This window comes from Bufo bufo, chromosome 1 (genome assembly GCF_905171765.1).
Source record: "Bufo bufo chromosome 1, aBufBuf1.1, whole genome shotgun sequence".
Classification (NCBI taxonomy): domain Eukaryota; kingdom Metazoa; phylum Chordata; class Amphibia; order Anura; family Bufonidae; genus Bufo; species Bufo bufo.
Window position 1 is genome coordinate 711527130 of NC_053389.1, and position 17213 is coordinate 711544342.

Here is a 17213-nt window from a genome sequence, read left to right on the forward strand (position 1 = left end):
GAGGAGGGGAGACGAGGGGAACACACAGCAGTTCCAACAGAGGCAGGGCAACACTCTCCAAAGCCTGGGACAGTTTCATGACACCCGCCAGCACCCTCACCCTGATGCGCAGCCTAGTGTTACAAGGAGAAAAGTTTTGGAAGATGGTGAAGGAGTACGTAGCACACAGTGTCAGTGTCCTCAATGATCCCTCTGTGCCTTAAACTATTGGGTGTCCAAGCTGGACACGTGGCACAAACTGGCGCTCTACGCCTTGGAGGTGCTGGCCTGCCCTGCCGCCAGCGTTTTGACAGAGCGGGTATTTAGTGCTGCTGGGGGCATAATAACAGATAAGTGCATCCGCCTGTCAACTGAAAATGCTGACAGGATGACTCTTATCAAAATGAACAAGGCCTGGATTGCCCCTGACTGCTCTACTCCACCAGAGGAAAGCGGCTGAACATAAGGGCACTTTAAATGTGGCTTTTATGGTGTATTGAATACACTGTATTCCCATGCACCCCTTCAACCACAAAAAAGGGTATATGGTTGAATCCTCCTCCTCCTCCTCCTCCTCCTCCTCCTCCTCCGTCGTGTATTGGAGTGCCGGTTCCTTGTAATTTTTGGCAGCCCTTTAACTTAGTGCATACGCTTTATGAGTGTAGGAGTCCCACTATCTGAACAATTGTACCACAATGTGAATGAGGCCCTCCTTTATGTGATATACAGGTTGTATCGGAGTGCCTCTTCCTTGTAATTTTTGGCAGCACTTGCACTTTATATATAAGTAAATATACAGGAAAGAATGTTTCCTAACAAATTTTTCCTCTAAAATCGATTTTATCTTCGGTTTGGTGCGTATTATTGTCAGTCTGTAAAAGTGGCGTACTACTCGAACAACATTTTTCCCAGCAGCGACCTGGGAGTCCAAGATGCATCCAGACATCCTCCCCATGCTGTTCCCGAACCATTTCAGTGGTGTTTCCATCAATTTGACAGTTTCCTGTGAACCAGACACCCTCCCCTCTTCAGAGCAGGGGGTGCCTGGTTTTAATGCTCGGGGTGTCCCATTGACTTCCATTGTGCTCGGTAGCATCCCGAGGTGTTCTACTCGAGCACCCGAGCACTTTGGTGCTTGATCAACACTAGTCTGCATTTGATCAGCATTTTTTGCAGATCGGGTGCGGGCCCATTCGTTTCATGGGGCTGCACAAGATGCAGACAGCACGCCGTGTGCTGCCTGTATCTGTAAGGCTACATGCACACGACCGTGTGCCCCCCCCCCCACTTGAATGGGTCCGCAATCACGAGATGCTTAACGGAGGCACCGATCAGAACCCCACGGAAGCACTACTTTTTTGCGGTGCGGACAGTCGGTTGTGGATTGCGGACCCCATTCAAGTGAATGGGTCCGCGATCCGCATGTGGCTGCCCCACGGTTTGTGCCCGTGCATTGCGGACCGCAATTTGCGGTCCGCACCACGGGCACAGAGCCCTAACGTTTGTGTGCATGTAGCCTAACTCCGTTCCAATGCCCCGCAAAAAAAATAGAACATGCTCTGTTCTTGTCAGTTTTGCAAACTCTATAGAGGGCAGGACATAGGCAAAATGTGGAACGCACATGGCCTGTATCCATGTTTTGCGGATCTGCAATTTTCAGGCCTCATAAATGGCTACAGACGTGTGTATGAGGCCTAAGAGCTTTGAGATGAGCACTTCTGTGAATAGGGACAAATTAGGGGCTGACTTGGAAGTGAGAGGTTGCTCAAATATGTTCATTAAGAGACTACTGGTAGGATCTAGAAACTAGATTTTTAGGATGCGGCGTTATAATGTCATGGTTGTGGTGAAATACTGCATGACTATAGGAGCTGCAGAGGGCTCTAATTAAACTAATAAGGCAACAGACTTTTTAGTTGGTCTGCATTGTTAATGGCCGTGCAACACCCACAGTACTACACGGCCATTAACAGTGCAGACCGACCAAACAGAGGGGCTGCGTGGAACTCGACCACAGTACGGCCTTGTCACAACCACGTGGTGTGGTCGTACCTCTAAGGTGCCCATACACCTAAGAGCAAAGTATGGGGGGGGGGGGTAGACTATCCCCCAACAGATTATTTTAGTGGAAAAAAGAATTGGGCATTGTTGCATTACAGCAAGCCAAATCCTTGGTTCCCAAAGGAGATAAGGGTTTACTCAGCTCTTCCCACATGTATCCTAGGCCAGGCTGAGCATGCATGTGTATGAGGGAGTCAGGAGGAAAAGCTGGGAGCTGAACTATTGAAGGTGTTGGGCTCCTTTAAAGGGTTTGTCACCTGAAAAATGGGTATCAAGCTGGCGGACATTCGCGATGTGCTAATGTCAGCTGAACATAACTATATTAGTGCCATCTCACTGCCTGCCCCCTGTTATTGAGAAAAACAAACTTTTATAATATGCTAATTAGCCTCTAGGAGGGGGCTCCGTTCTCCCACCTCTCGCCACGCCCTGCTATTGACAGGGGCAGGCAGCGTTGGTCTCCTACCTCCGGCCATGTCTGCAGTGTAAATCTGAACGGCGCAGTGAGGAAGTCAGCAGCCGCCGAGCGTCCTTTCCTCACTGCGCCTGCGGCGAATACTGAACGCCGCGAGATTTACACTGCAGACACGGCCAGCGGGAGGAGAGCAGCGCTGCCTGGCCCTGTCAATCAAGAGAAGGGCGTGAAAAGAGGTGGGCAAACGGAGCCTCTAGGACCCCTCCCCCGCTGCTCCTAGAGGCTATTTAGCATATTATAAAAGTTTGTTTTTCTTAATAAAGGCTTCAGGCAGTGAGATGGCACTAATATAGTTATGTTCAGATGACATTAGCACATCGCGAATGTCAGCCAGCTTAATACCCATTTTTCAGGTGACAAACCCTTTAATGACTGATAACGATATCAGTGGCCTCACCCTATATTTCCATATTCAGTCTGGACAATAACTAGATGCATTTGTATGGTACATTACATCACGGGCAAGCAAAAAGGAATCCACAACCCGAGACTTCATATATATTCTGTTATAGCCCATGGAGGTCTCACTAATAATTCTGAGGACAAATAGGAGGCCAGAGGTTGTTATCAGTAGGATGTCAAAGTCTGATTTACAATGTGTGTCTTTCATTTCCACAGGGCCATTGCTACACCTGTGGCCAGAGCCATGGGGATAAAGTGCGAAGTCCGACTAAAAGCTTCATTTAATCCGGTCTTGGAAAATTTCTACATCTCTGGCTCTAAACACCCATCTCAAGTAAGTGTTTTAGCAGTTGCGTCATAGAGGAGAACAGCAGTGTGATCTGATACTGATGAAGGCGAACAGTGTCCCCGCGTACGGTGCTGCACTGCAGACAAAGGCAGATTTATTAAAACTGGTGTAAAGGAAAACTGGCTTAGTTTTCCTTTACACCAGTTTTCATAAATCTCCCCCAAACATAAAGACCAGGGATTAGCAAACTGCGGCACTCCAGCTGTTCTGAAACTATAACTCCCAGAATCCTCCTTTCACTTCTGTGGAAATTACAAGAACAGCCAAGTTAGATGTGCATGCTGGGAGTTGTAGTTTCACAGCAGCTGGAGTGCCGGGGGTTGCTGATCACACGAAGTCGACCATCTCATCTAACAACCAGTGAGTAATGATCAGACAGACCACAAGATATACAGGTTGGACTTCTGTAGTCAGCCTCTTCTGAACATGATTGTGGCTAGGATGCCTAAAATGATCCTGCCACGTTCTGGTGGGCAACCACAAGACAAACCTTAGATCTTTTTAAGGATTCGTAATTCACAGCTTGTGCTGAGCATTACATATAAATTATACGTGTGGTGTGTGTACGTATATATATGTGTGTGTGTGTGTGTATATATATATATATATATATATATATATATATATATATATATATATATATATATATATACACACATAAACCAGTCAAACCAGATTTACATTACACTGCCTTATCTGGGGTGGTGCTGGAAGATGCTAGAACTGGCAGCTAATGTGTATTGAGGACTCCAGAGCATGAGCACATAATGGAGCGGACTCTCGGATTCTGCAGCTACTTCACAGTGACTTTATAAAAACTACTTTGTGAAAAAAAGTAATTGACCCAGTGGTTGGATTCTAGAGAACTGGTGCAGCGCAAGAAAATCTTGGAAACAAGAGTTGAAGGTTTTGATCATGGAGAATATTAATCTACAGCTAGGATGGTAGATAGCGATAGAGGAGGATGTAGGGGGTGCAGCACTGTGGAGAGACTTGTGGGTGAGAGGGATAAATGTAACCTGTATTCTGTAGTGGATAGGTAAGGCCTTGTTCTCATCTCCGCCAAACAGATCCATCAGAGAACAGCCTGCCAGATTGAGCCAGATCCCCATTGACCGTAATGAGGTCCAGCAGGTCCTGCTGGATTTTGGGCAGACAAAAACCATTGCATGCAACTTTTTTTTAAATCAGATCATTTTTATTAAACATTTTACAACATTGTCCAATAAAGAGCCAACAAAAGTTGGGAAGAACAAAAAAAAAAGGGAAACCCCACCCCTTAGCGAAGAGACGGTCCATCCACCATTCCGGGTAGCCATCCATACAGAATCTGAAGGGAAACAGCTGCCCTTCTGACCATCCACAGGGCCCATTATCAATTAGAGCTTTCCTGCCATTACAGTCCCCAGAGACGCATCTTGTCCTCATCCAGAACAGTGCCCAGGCGAGCTCAAATTCATTTCCCCCTACATCACTGGAACTCCAATCACAAGCAGCGGAGTAGCCTACATTCACCCGTGAAGCATCTAACCAATTAAAGGGAGAGAACTCCAGCCCGAACAGAGAGCCATCTTTCCCATATTGCCACAAATATGGCTTCACAGTTCCGTTTCAAATATACCCCCCTTTCTAAGCGCAGTACGTCAGTCACTCTATTAAGGAATTCGGCTAGTGAAGGGGGTTGTGGACGGATCCAGTGCATGGCTATCAATTTACGAGCTTGGAAAAATGAGCGCTGCACCCCAATGCACTTTGCTCGGTCCCCAATAACTTCCATCCCCAAAAGACAAGTTCTAGGAGTAGCTGGTATCTCCACTTGATATGCGTCCTTAATCCTTTTCAATACCCAAAACATGTGTAGTAGCGAGGCTGGCCCCTGCCCACACCTCGGACAGGATTCATTCACTCTAGCCCCTATTTCGAACAAGGACAGGGTTCTGTATACCCTATGGATCAATAACAATTGAGATACGCATGCCACTTTTTTTTGTCCGGTCAACAGTCTGCATTTGTGCCGGATCAAGAAGCAGGATCTGCTTAACAGAGATGTGAACAAGGCTTTACCAGTGCAGTAACTGTCAATTTGCTAAGACCAGTATTTTATACAGTGGTTTTAGTTTTTAGTAGATGTAAATAGTTGGAACAACAGTACCGGATGGTGTGTACCGTTAGGTAAATTTAGGATATGCATCAGTACAAGAGGCAATAATATCAGTGTACACTCACTTCACGGGGGAGGGGGGGGGGGCAGTCAACAGGATAACCTCAAGACACCTGAGACTTTGAACCCCCCTGGCCAGGATCACACGTAGAAATGTTAGAAATTGATAGCAACCCATGCCTGGAGGCTTCTGATCAATCACGATTACAAACAATATATGGTCCAACACGTTTCGGGAGTCTGGTTGCCCCCTTCAGGAGTAATATAAAGGTCCATACATACAAATAATCATAGAAAAAATGATATTAAATAAAATCTAGAAAGAACATAAAAACCTTTCAACATCAAGCCATAGGAATTTGAACAGCCCATGTGAAAAGCGCAGGGTACATACCTTCAGAAGTAGTACACTGTAGGGCTGCAGCTAACTATTTGAATAATCTATTAGTTGTCGATAATTTCATCGATTTTAATCAGGAAAAAACACCAATGACAAAAAAGGGGTTTATATGATTTTACTTGAAAAATTATGTTCAAAGGCCATATTAAAACAAATTGTGGATGTCACTGTTATGGGGGATCTGTTGATGACACTATATAGCATCTTATGCTATATGTGTCATCCACAGATCTCCCCCATAACAGTGCCATCCACAGATCCCCCTCCCATAACGGCCCCGGCCCCGCCGCTTACAGCAGTAGACTATTTATTTATTCCTTAACTGGCAGTAACTTTTACTTCAACTTTAAATCAGCGCATCTTTATTACCTTACAATGAAGCTCCAGTAACAGGCAGAGCGGGCGGCGGCGTAACGTCGCTCACTCGCGTGACGCGCCTGCTCCGCCCACTTTATAAATGAAGCAGGCGGAGCAGGCGCGTCACGTGAGTAAGTGACGTTACGCCGCAGCCCGCTCTGCCTGTTAATGGAGCTTCTTTGTAAGGTAATAAAGATGCAGTGATTTAAAGTTGAAGTAAAAGTTACTGCCGGTTAAGGACCCGCAGGCATAGCGCCTGGTCGCCTGCTCCCGAACGCATAGCAACGAATCGGCCGATTATTCGATAACTGCGTTCGTTGACAACTAATCCAGTTATCGAATATTATCGATAACTTCGATTAATCGTTGCAGCCCTAGTACATTGTATATCAAGACCAATAAATTTCAGTGGTCCCTAAATACATAGCACTCTTGGGTACCTTTTTTTTATAATGTCCACAGGGCTAGGGGACATGTGCGGGATGTTTAAACCGGAAGTGAAAATCCCACTTCCGGTTCCAAGGTTAACTAAGAAATATATAGACACAAACTGTACCATCCCCCCCCCCCACCTATGTGAACAAGAGTCCACTGGTGGAAACAGAGATATATCTTATAATCGCACCGCCATCTTCTTCCTGTGCTAGGGCTGTGCGCTCCACTGAGGAACGCCACACCCTCAAACTTCCTTTGTGCGTTCCATCGAGGAGCGCACCACCCCCACACTTCTCTAAGACATTTTGCTGGGAAATCCCTAAAGCAGCAAGATACTAAAACACCCCCTGCTATTCCTAATAATCCCCAGGAATGTACCCCTATCCCTTGTAGTTTAAAGGGAAAAATCTTCCTTCTATCCCTTAGAAAGTAGGGGCCCACATATTGAGTGCTCTTATAGCATGACCATGGATGATCTAAAAGGCACCCTGGGTAATCCATCTACAAAAATTAAAAAAGATTATGATGACCCCCGACAACGAGAGATTAGCCTTGAAAAACTTCATAAAGAATAAAGACATTGTTATAAGGAGTGCGGATAAGGGTGGGGGTGTTGTGGTTATGGATGCAAATTACTATTTAGCGGAATCACAGAGAATATTGTTAGACTCTGAATATTATAAGTCATTGAAAGAAGACCCCACTAAGTGTTTAAAAAAATCCCTCTTTGAATTGATAGATCCTTTTTGAAATCTTCACACCCGTCCATTTCACGTGAATCCCCCTGGAAGGCCCATCCTCTCGCGGGTGGGTTTCCTGGCATCCAACCCATCGGCATATGTAGATGGCTATCTACAGAAGTATGTCTCTATGCTTCAATCCTACATTAGATACATCCCACTTTATACAATCACTTGAGTTCTTTCAATGGGAGGAGGATTATATATGGGTAACATTAGATGCTTCTGCCTTATATAGCAATGTTACACATTAACTAGGGATTGCAGCTATCTCACATACTCTCCCAAGACCCCTGTATGCCAGAATCCCAAAAGGACTTTATCCTGAGGGTTATTGAGTTCATACTTCAACACAACTACTTTATATTTAATGACACCTTCTATATTCAGGTCCAAGGGATGGCAATGGGCACCAATCATATGCAAATCTTTTCATGGGTGCATTTGAGGATAAATTTTGTCTGCTGTCGCATCCCAGAATTAAGTTTTGTCGTAGATTCCTTGAAGATATAATCTTTGTCTGGCAGGGAGAAATTGATTAACTCTGTCAGTTCATCGAGATGAATAATTCAAATGTCTGGAACCTGTCATTTACCCTCGAGTATGATCCCACAGAAGTAGTCTTTTTGGATCTACATCTTACCATTGAAAATAGAAAGATAATTACCAAGACTCATTTCAAGAGCTTGGACGCCAATAGTTACTTAGACTACAAGAGCTGTCACCACTCTAAGTGGAAGTGCAATATCCCCTATAGTCAAATGAAGAGGATCAGGAGGAATTGTTCTGACAATCGAACTGTGAAAAATCAGATAGACTTACTAAACAATAGGTTTAGAGAAAAGGGATATCCAAGGAGACCATTGGAGGATTCAACTCCAAGTTTCCCAAAAAAAAAGTCTATTACCTAAAACTAAAATGCCCAGGGACGAAAGTAAGAATGCACTCCAATACCTCAGTCTGGTCACTAGATTTAATCCCGAACATACCTTGATCAGAAAAACCTTGACAAAGAATTGGTCGATTTTTAATGAAAGACCTCATCCTGGGCAAATTAATCCCCCCAGCCTCCAGTATTATCTTTCGAAGAGCAAAGACCCTGAAAAATCTGTTAGTCTATTTAGTTTGGGGCATGAAGGGGCTAACAGGGAAAACTGTGCGGCAAAAAGATCCTGGAGTTTCGAAGTGTAAAGCCAACAGGTGCAAATGCTGTAACATGATTACACACAGCGTAAGGGTCCATTCACACGTCCGTTTTTTCTTTCCTGATCTGTTCCGTTTTTTGCTGAACAGATCTGGACCAGATCTGGACCCATTCATTTTCAATGGGTCCTGGAAAAAAACGGACAGCTCAATGTCTGATTTTTTTTTTCAGGACCCATTGAAAATGAATGGGTCCAGATCTGGTCCAGATCTGTTCAGCAAAAAACGGAACAGATCAGGAAAGAAACAACGGACGTGTGAATGGACCCTAAAGGAGATCACAATTACTCACCATTAATCATAGAATGGACTGTGGGACCACAAACGTCATTTATCTCTTACAGTGCCCCTGTAATCTCCTCTACATTGGGCGTACAACTCGGTCCTTACGTGAAAGGATGAATGAACATCTTTCTAATATTACCAGGAAAGTAACAACCCAGTGTTTCCCGACATTTCTCCATATCTCATGATGGGCACCCTTCATGCCTACGGGTCACTCCGATTGAATGTGATACACAATTCTATACCTTTCGGCCTCAATGAATCACTAGAATATACCAATTATTGGTCTATCCTATACGAAAAATCCAGACCCTTAAGAGGCATAGGCAATAGAGTGTAGGCTGAGGTACATATTCTATATGTTTGTTTTTTTATCATAACAGAATACGGATATATATCAAATTAATTAATAGACCATATATTGTAGGCTGGGGTACATATTTTCCATATATCAATTGTAATAGAATACGGGTAATTATAAGCCGGTTAGGGTTAGCCTTACATATATATATATATATATATATATATATATATATATATATATATATATATATATATATATATATATATATATATATACTTTTTATTTTTAACTCTAGATATATATATATATATATATATATACATATATATACCCCCTAATTTGATCCATTATTTATGTGCCTATGGTATACCTATTATAGAGACAGGGCATTCCTGTTATAGTTTTTATTCTCATATATGTATCAACTTATATTGATTTTTATTGACTTCATTAATTTATATCTATTTATATAAATTTAGATTTTTTATCTGTAAGGATCATGTGGATACGTTAGTCAATGTTTATCCCTATATTACATTCCTTTTATATCTTGGGTGATATGAATATTTCCATCCCCCTCCAAATACTGCTTTCTTTTAATATTAGAATGAGAGGGTGGCCCTATAGAGGCGGAGCAGGTGGTCAGAAAAAGATATGAGCGTGGAACGCATCGCCAGAGCACAAGAAAAGTGTGGGGGTGGGGCGCTCCTCGCTGGAATGCACAAAGGAAGTTTGAGGGTGTGACGTTCCTCAGTGGAGAGCACAGCCCTAGCACAGGAAGAAGATGGCGGTGTGTTCCAGGGTGGAACGCACCGCCAGATATATAATTCAGATCCCGATTATAAGCTATAGCTCTGTTCCCACCAGCGGACTCTTGTTCACATAGGTGGGGGGGGAAATGGTACCTTGTATTAATGTATGTGTGTGTGTGTGTGTGTATATATATATATATATATATATATATATATATATATATATATATATATACATACATACTGCGTGCAGAATTATTAGGCAAATGAGTATTTTGACCACATCATCCTCTTTATGCATGTTGTCTTACTCCAAGCTGTATAGGCTCGAAAGCCTACTACCAATTAAGCATATTAGGTGATGTGCATCTCTGTAATGAGAAGGGGTGTGGTCTAATGACATCAACACCCTGCATAATTATTAGGCAACTTCCTTTCCTTTGGCAAAATGGGTCAAAAGAAGGACTTGACAGGCTCAGAAAAGTCAAAAATAGTGAGATATCTTGCAGAGGGATGCAGCACTCTTAAAATTGCAAAGCTTCTGAAGCGTGATCATCGAACAATCAAGCGTTTCATTCAAAATAGTCAACAGGGTCGCAAGAAGCGTGTGGAAAAACCAAGGCGCAAAATAACTGCCCATGAACTGAGAAAAGTCAAGCGTGCAGCTGCCAAGATGCCACTTGCCACCAGTTTGGCCATATTTCAGAGCTGCAACATCACTGGAGTGCCCAAAAGCACAAGGTGTGCAATACTCAGAGACATGGCCAAGGTAAGAATGGCTGAAAGACGACCACCACTGAACAAGACACACAAGCTGAAACGTCAAGACTGGGCCAAGAAATATCTCAAGACTGATGAAATGAGAGTCTTGATGGGTCAGATAGATGGGCCCGTGGCTGGATTGGTAAAGGGCAGAGAGCTCCAGTCCGACTCAGACGCCAGCAAGGTGGAGGTGGAGTACTGGTTTGGGCTGGTATCATCAAAGATGTGGGGCCTTTTCGGGTTGAGGATGGAGTCAAGCTCAACTCCCAGTCCTACTGCCAGTTTCTGGAAGACACCTTCTTCAAGCAGTGGTACAGGAAGAAGTCTGCATCCTTCAAGAAAAACATGATTTTCATGCAGGACAATGCTCCATCACACGCGTCCAAGTACTCCACAGCGTGGCTGGCAAGAAAGGGTATGAAATAAGAAAATCTAATGACATGGCCTCCTTGTTCACCTGATCTGAACCCCATTGAGAACCTGTGGTCCATCATCAAATGTGAGATTTACAAGGAGGGAAAACAGTACACCTCTCTGAACAGTGTCTGGGAGGCTGTGGTTGCTGCTGCACGCAATGTTGATGGTGAACAGATCAAAACACTGACAGAATCCATGGATGGCAGGCTTTTGAGTGTCCTTGCAAGAAAGGTGGCTAGATTGGTCACTGATTTGTTTTTGTTTTGTTTTTGAATGTCAGTAATGTATATTTGTGAATGTTGAGATGTTATATTGGTTTCACTGGTAAAAATAAATAATTGAAATGGGTATATATTTGTTTTTTGTTAAGTTGCCTAATAATTATGCACAGTAATAGTCACCTGCACACACAGATATCCCCCTAAAATAGCTAAAACTAAAAACAAACTAAAAACTACTTCCAAAAATATTCAGCTTTGATATTAATGAGTTTTTTTGGGTTCATTGAGAACATGGTTGTTCAATAATAAAATTAATCCTCAAAAATACAACTTGCCTAATAATTCTGCACTCCCTGTATATATAAAAAAAATTTAAATTTTAATACAGTAGTTAACCTTGGAACCGGAAGTGGGATTTTCACTTCCGGTTTAAACATCCCGCACATTCTGCACGTGTCCCCTAGCCCTGTGGACATTTTACTAGGGAGTGGACCCTTATTGTGTGTTTCCTTTTTTGACGGCCCACTGGTGGGATTATTATTTTTTCCGGATTCCACCTGTGCCCGCCTCCCCCTTATCTAGTGTAGAGTTCACCAGGGGTGATGTGTTCATCCTAATCATAGGGATCTGCCATGATGTTGCCATCCTCTATGTAAATAATTCTCAGCACACCACATGACTTAAAGGAGTTGTTCAGGATATAGATATTGATTACCTACCCTCAGTACAGGTAATCAATATCAGACCAGCAGGGATTGACTGCTGGCACCCCTGCTGATCAGCTGTTTGTGCAAGTGCTGCATCCTCTTCAACGTTTAGTTGCATACAAACGTCTCTACCCCTTCAAACAGCTCTAATCCTGTCCTGCATCTTTTTATTTTTATGTAGATAAGGTTTTCAGTGCACTGAGGGCAGGGCTACTTAATTAGGTGCCGCTGGCATGCCCTGCATCATCACTATTGGCTCTGAAATCTCAGGGACTGTCACTCAGTCACAAGAGAACAAATGGGTGGTGATATTGTGGAGCAATGGTGCACCAAACAGAACATGCCCCCACCCATGGCACACTGAAAAAATAATTTTCATAGTGCACTGGTTTTTCACAAGAAAGGTTTGGTTATAGGGCGCCTACCCTACATGGTGGTAAGTTGAAGCTGTTTTTAGAGGCGACAGACCTTCCCTGAGAAGAGTGGAAAAGGTTTTGTTGAGTGAGACTTGCCAGAGAGAATACTAAAACAGACCAGACATAGTGAACATAAAAATAGACATCTATATATTTATGTGTTTAACAATATAAATAGACCTTTGGAAATGAGAATTGGATATGTTTGCCAGGAGTCGAGATCTAACGATGGAAAAGCTGGGTCTAGGAACTAAAAGATGACCAAGACGAGATACGATATATGTTAAAATGATTGACCTCTTATGATTTCTCACTAAATAATACAAGTAAAAAGTGCCCAGATGTAACTAAGCCTAGTCCCCTGGAATATGACAATCCTGACACATTTATACATAGAGCATCCATTCTCTAAGGTTGATACAACTTGCATACTCTTGCATAATGTATGGTAGATCACAGCTGTGCCTCTTTTGGACCTAAATCCCCATTGTTTCCATAATTCCCTAATTGCATTGGAAAAAAAAGGATTCATAGGATAACTTATTGCCTCGAGAAATAACTGGCAGCCATAATCTTAAGTGTATAGCCACCCTGGCGCCTAGAAGAGATCTAAGAGGGTTGTTATGTAGATCGTGGTGGTTGTAGAGCCAAGACCACCACCAGTGTTACCTTCTGACATTTCTCCATGTAACAGGGAAATGGGCAACTCTCTATGGATACCAAATGTTGAACCAGAGATGGTCAAATGCATTGTAGTGAAGATCAGCTCTCCCGATTTTAGACCTACATTTTATCCTGTTTGATGACCCATTTGTTCTCTAGAAGACCGTTTTTTCCACTGAAACTTTTGGTGGTTATCCTAAAGCAATTGTCAAACCATAGGCACTTATCACTAATACACCCCGATCACAAGAACGGGATCCCCGCAAGTATGCTGCTGCTTCATTCAACTATGGTATATAGGGCTGCCAAAGAGAAGCAGAGTACAGCACTCAGCTATCTGCAGCAGTCCCATAGGAATGAATGGAGCATCAGTGCGCATATGTGAACTTTTCACTCTGAGGACTTTGGGGCCTCATTCTCATGATCGGTGGAGGTCCCAACAATTGGCGCTCCCACCAATCAGATACTTATCACCTATCAGTTTGAAAAATTAGATTCATAGAATCACTTACCGCCTTGAAAAGTAACTAGCAGCCATACTCTGAAGTGTGTACCAGGGTGTACATCATAAAGCTATATCAGATGTATTAAAGAGGACCTTTCACCACTCCTGACATGCCTGTTTTAATAGTCTCATGCATTCCCCATGCAATAACAATTCTGGAGCCTCTATTCTTATGGCTCTATGTTGTGCCATTCCTTTATTATTTCTACTAGAAGTTGTGAATGAATTGCTAGCAGTCTGTAGTAAGGGTACGGGGGGGGGGGGGGGGGGGTGTACCTGCACAGACTCGCTCTATCAAATCAGTGCTGCCATTTTCAGACTCTGCAGGTACACCCTCCCCAACTGGTTACCACCCCTCTGTACCCTTACTGCAGACTGCTAGCAATTCAGTCATAACTTCTAGTAGAAATAATAAAGGAATGGCACAACATAGAGCCATAAGAATAGAGGCTCCAGAATTATTACATGGGGAATGCATGGAGATATTAAAACAGGCATGTCAGGAGTGGTGACAGGTCATTGAATGGTGACTACTATGTTAATTCCCACTCCATGCACTATATTGTGGCCATGATGCTGAGGAGCAGGTGTCCTTTCTCCCAAGCCTCTAAGGAAAGGTCTTGAACACTTGTCAGATCAACTTTTTCCATGAGGTGCAAGACTGATGGAAAACCTTCTCTGTTGGATTCAATCTTGCAGCCACTGATATGAGAAGCAGTCCTTAGTAATAAGTGGCTGCATTTAATGGGCATTCATTTACCTTTTAATTAACCCCTTAGTGACCACCAATACACCTTTTTACTGACGTAAACAAAGGGGGTTTAAGACAGATAGCTGGTGTTAATGATTATATGTACCCAAAATGGTGCATTAAAAACTATAACTTGTCCTGCAAAAAATAAGGCCTCATAAAGGTATATTGATGAAAAAACTAAAGTTATAACTCTTGGAATGCAATTTTGAAAATAAATGTGCGTGGTCACGAAGGGGTTAAAATGTATTTTGCTCAGAAAAGTTCATTGACTGTTGCTCACATCTAAACACCCAGTGGGTCACAAGGGTTGCTGTAAAATTTGCCTGTGCAAATCTCTCATGTTACATATTGTACAGACATGCAGAATGTATACTGCCTCCCAGCTGATTAAACATTTGAAGGTCATTTGCTAAAGACTGGTGCCCCGCAGGTGAAAGATATGATCAATTTCTTAAGAGGAAGCAAGCTTTCTAAAGGGGTTGTCCCATTACAATAAGTTATCCCTTATCCACAGCAGCAAGATAAGTTTCTGATTGTGGAGGTCCAACTTCTAAGGCCCATGCCGATCACAAGAATTGGGGCCTGTGCTCCCCCATTTGAATGTATTGGTGGTCATGCATGTACGCTGCTGCTCTATGGGGCTGACTGATCTAACCAAGCGCTTGTTCTTGGCTATCTCTGGCAGTCCCATCAAGTTAAATGGACTTTTTGCCACTTCACTCAAATGGGGATCATTGGCCCTCCGTTCTCATTATCAGCAGATCCCATGCCAATCAGACACGTATCACCTAACCTGTGGATATGGTTAAAGGGGTTGTCTGGGTTCAGAGCTGAAACAGGACATACCTCCATTTTCACCCCGGCAGCCCCCCTGACTTGAGCATCGGAGCAGTTCATGCTCCGATGCTCTCCTTTGCCCTGTGCTAAATCACGCAGGGCAAAGGCATTTTCAGGAATTCCGGTGACTTACTGGGGCTCTCCATTGGGCTGCCAGAAAAGCCCGGTGACGTCACCGGCACTGATGGGCGGGCTTTAAAGCCCGCCCATCAGAGCCTGTGACGTCACTGAACAACCTGCCGGGCGAAAGCTTCCGCCCGGCAGTGTGTTATTGTAAACAAAAGAGCCCTTGCCCTGCGCGATCTAGCAAAGGCAAGGGAGCGCATCGGAGCATGAGATGCTCCGATGCTAACATCCGGGGGGCTGCCTGGGTGAAAATAAGGGTATGTCCGAGGTCAGCTCTGAACCCAGACAACCCCTTTTAAGTTCTAATGAGACCACCAAATTTGTTGCATTTGTGATGTCCATGCACTAGAAACTGAAATGTACTTATAATTGACACCAGTTGTCGGGCCTAAATTATATTAAATGTGTTGAGCCGTGGAGGCCCCGCCACCTTCCAGCAAGCTCCACCCACATCGTATCGAACAGGGCGCCCTTTTAGGCGCGCTCAGTGGTATTTAATGGAGGAGTTGAGGGGCACATTGGGAAATCTGACCTTAGCTCTGAGGGCTGGAAAACTAAGCATGTAAGGAAAATTGGAAGAGAAGGGAACGAGCACGTCTCATATTTTGAGAGGCTATCATGACTAACTTGCATTGACACGGATTCATCAAGAGATAGTTTCTTGTTGTTGTTGATGTAGGTTTATGTAATTTGCACATGTCTTAATTTTGAAAAACTAACATTTCTTTTTTTTAAAGTTGCTAAATTTTTGTGCAAAATTTTACTTGCACAAAATGTTGCCCTTTTTTAAGCCAATTGCCTCCATTGTCGTTAGGTGAAATGTGTGACTGAGCCAGATCTAGTCTATTGTATGTGTGCTGAGGATTAGCCAGTGCAAATAGATAATGCTGCTGTACATATTGATAGCAGGCGCACAGAAAAAATATGTTCCAGGCATCTGTCCATTTTTTACAGTGACATCCGTGGGATGGGCTTCACATCCACTGTTTTTGCATGATGTCCCTTTAACTTCCTTGGAATACATGGTGCTGGATCCTCCAGGACAACAGATGGTCTTCAGGTTATGTTCTATAAAGGAGAAACTCTTAGCTGACCATAGTCATAGGATCACCCGCAGCTCTCCCATAAATGTAAGCCTCACTCAGACAGGTTGCTGCTCCTTTAGATATTGATGTCAGAGGCATCTTCTCCTTTTAGTGTAGAGTGCACCAATAATATTTTTTTACATATTTGTACATTCTGAAGCCTGTCTGGCTCCAGGTGAAATACGAGACTTAGAGGCACAGTAAGGTCCCCAACACTTCTCTGGGTTCTCTATTATAGCTCTATACAACATGGACCTCTGAGTCCTGAGTTGCATACTGAAGACAGGGGTGCAGCTAAAAGCTCATAGGCCCGATGCAAAAAGGACGCATGGGCCCCCCCTTCCCCGCACAACTTCTCCTCATGTCAGCAGACCATGGCCCTCAGGTAATTTTGAACTGCATCAATGTCAATGTTCCCTCTAAGATTTTGTGAGTGCAACAGTTTTGGACCCCGCTGCTCCTCCCTTTTTAGCCGGGCAATACAGAACTGTGGCAAATAATTATTCCGGCACTGTACATTAATAGTTGGCTACAAAGAAGCCAGATATAAAGGGTCATCCAGGACTAGTACTGTACAAGTTATTGTCTGCATCCATGTTGGTCTGGGGCACTCAAGGGGTTAATGTCAGCGTCCCTGGTGGTCTAGGGTTAATATATGTATTTCTGGTGGTCTAGGACCGTCGGGGTTTAAAGGGCATTTGTCAGTAGATTTGTACCTATGACATTGGCTGACCTGTTACATGTGCCCTTGGCAGCTGAAGGCATCTGTGTGGGTCCCATGTTCATATGTGGAAGCATGTGAGAACAATTATGTTCT

The 17213-nt window shown here is 43.5% G+C and overlaps 1 protein-coding gene across 2 annotated transcripts in view; it reads left to right on the top strand.

Moving 5' to 3' along the window:
- CERS3 (ceramide synthase 3) overlaps nucleotides 1-17213 on the top strand; it is a 206773-nt gene that overhangs the window by 155702 nt on the left and 33858 nt on the right. For both annotated transcript variants that reach the window (XM_040414244.1, XM_040414243.1), the window contains one exon: nucleotides 3134-3251. In XM_040414244.1, coding sequence (XP_040270178.1) covers nucleotides 3162-3251 — 90 coding nt within the window. In that variant the 5' untranslated portion in view covers nucleotides 3134-3161. The remainder of the gene's footprint in view (nucleotides 1-3133; nucleotides 3252-17213) is intronic.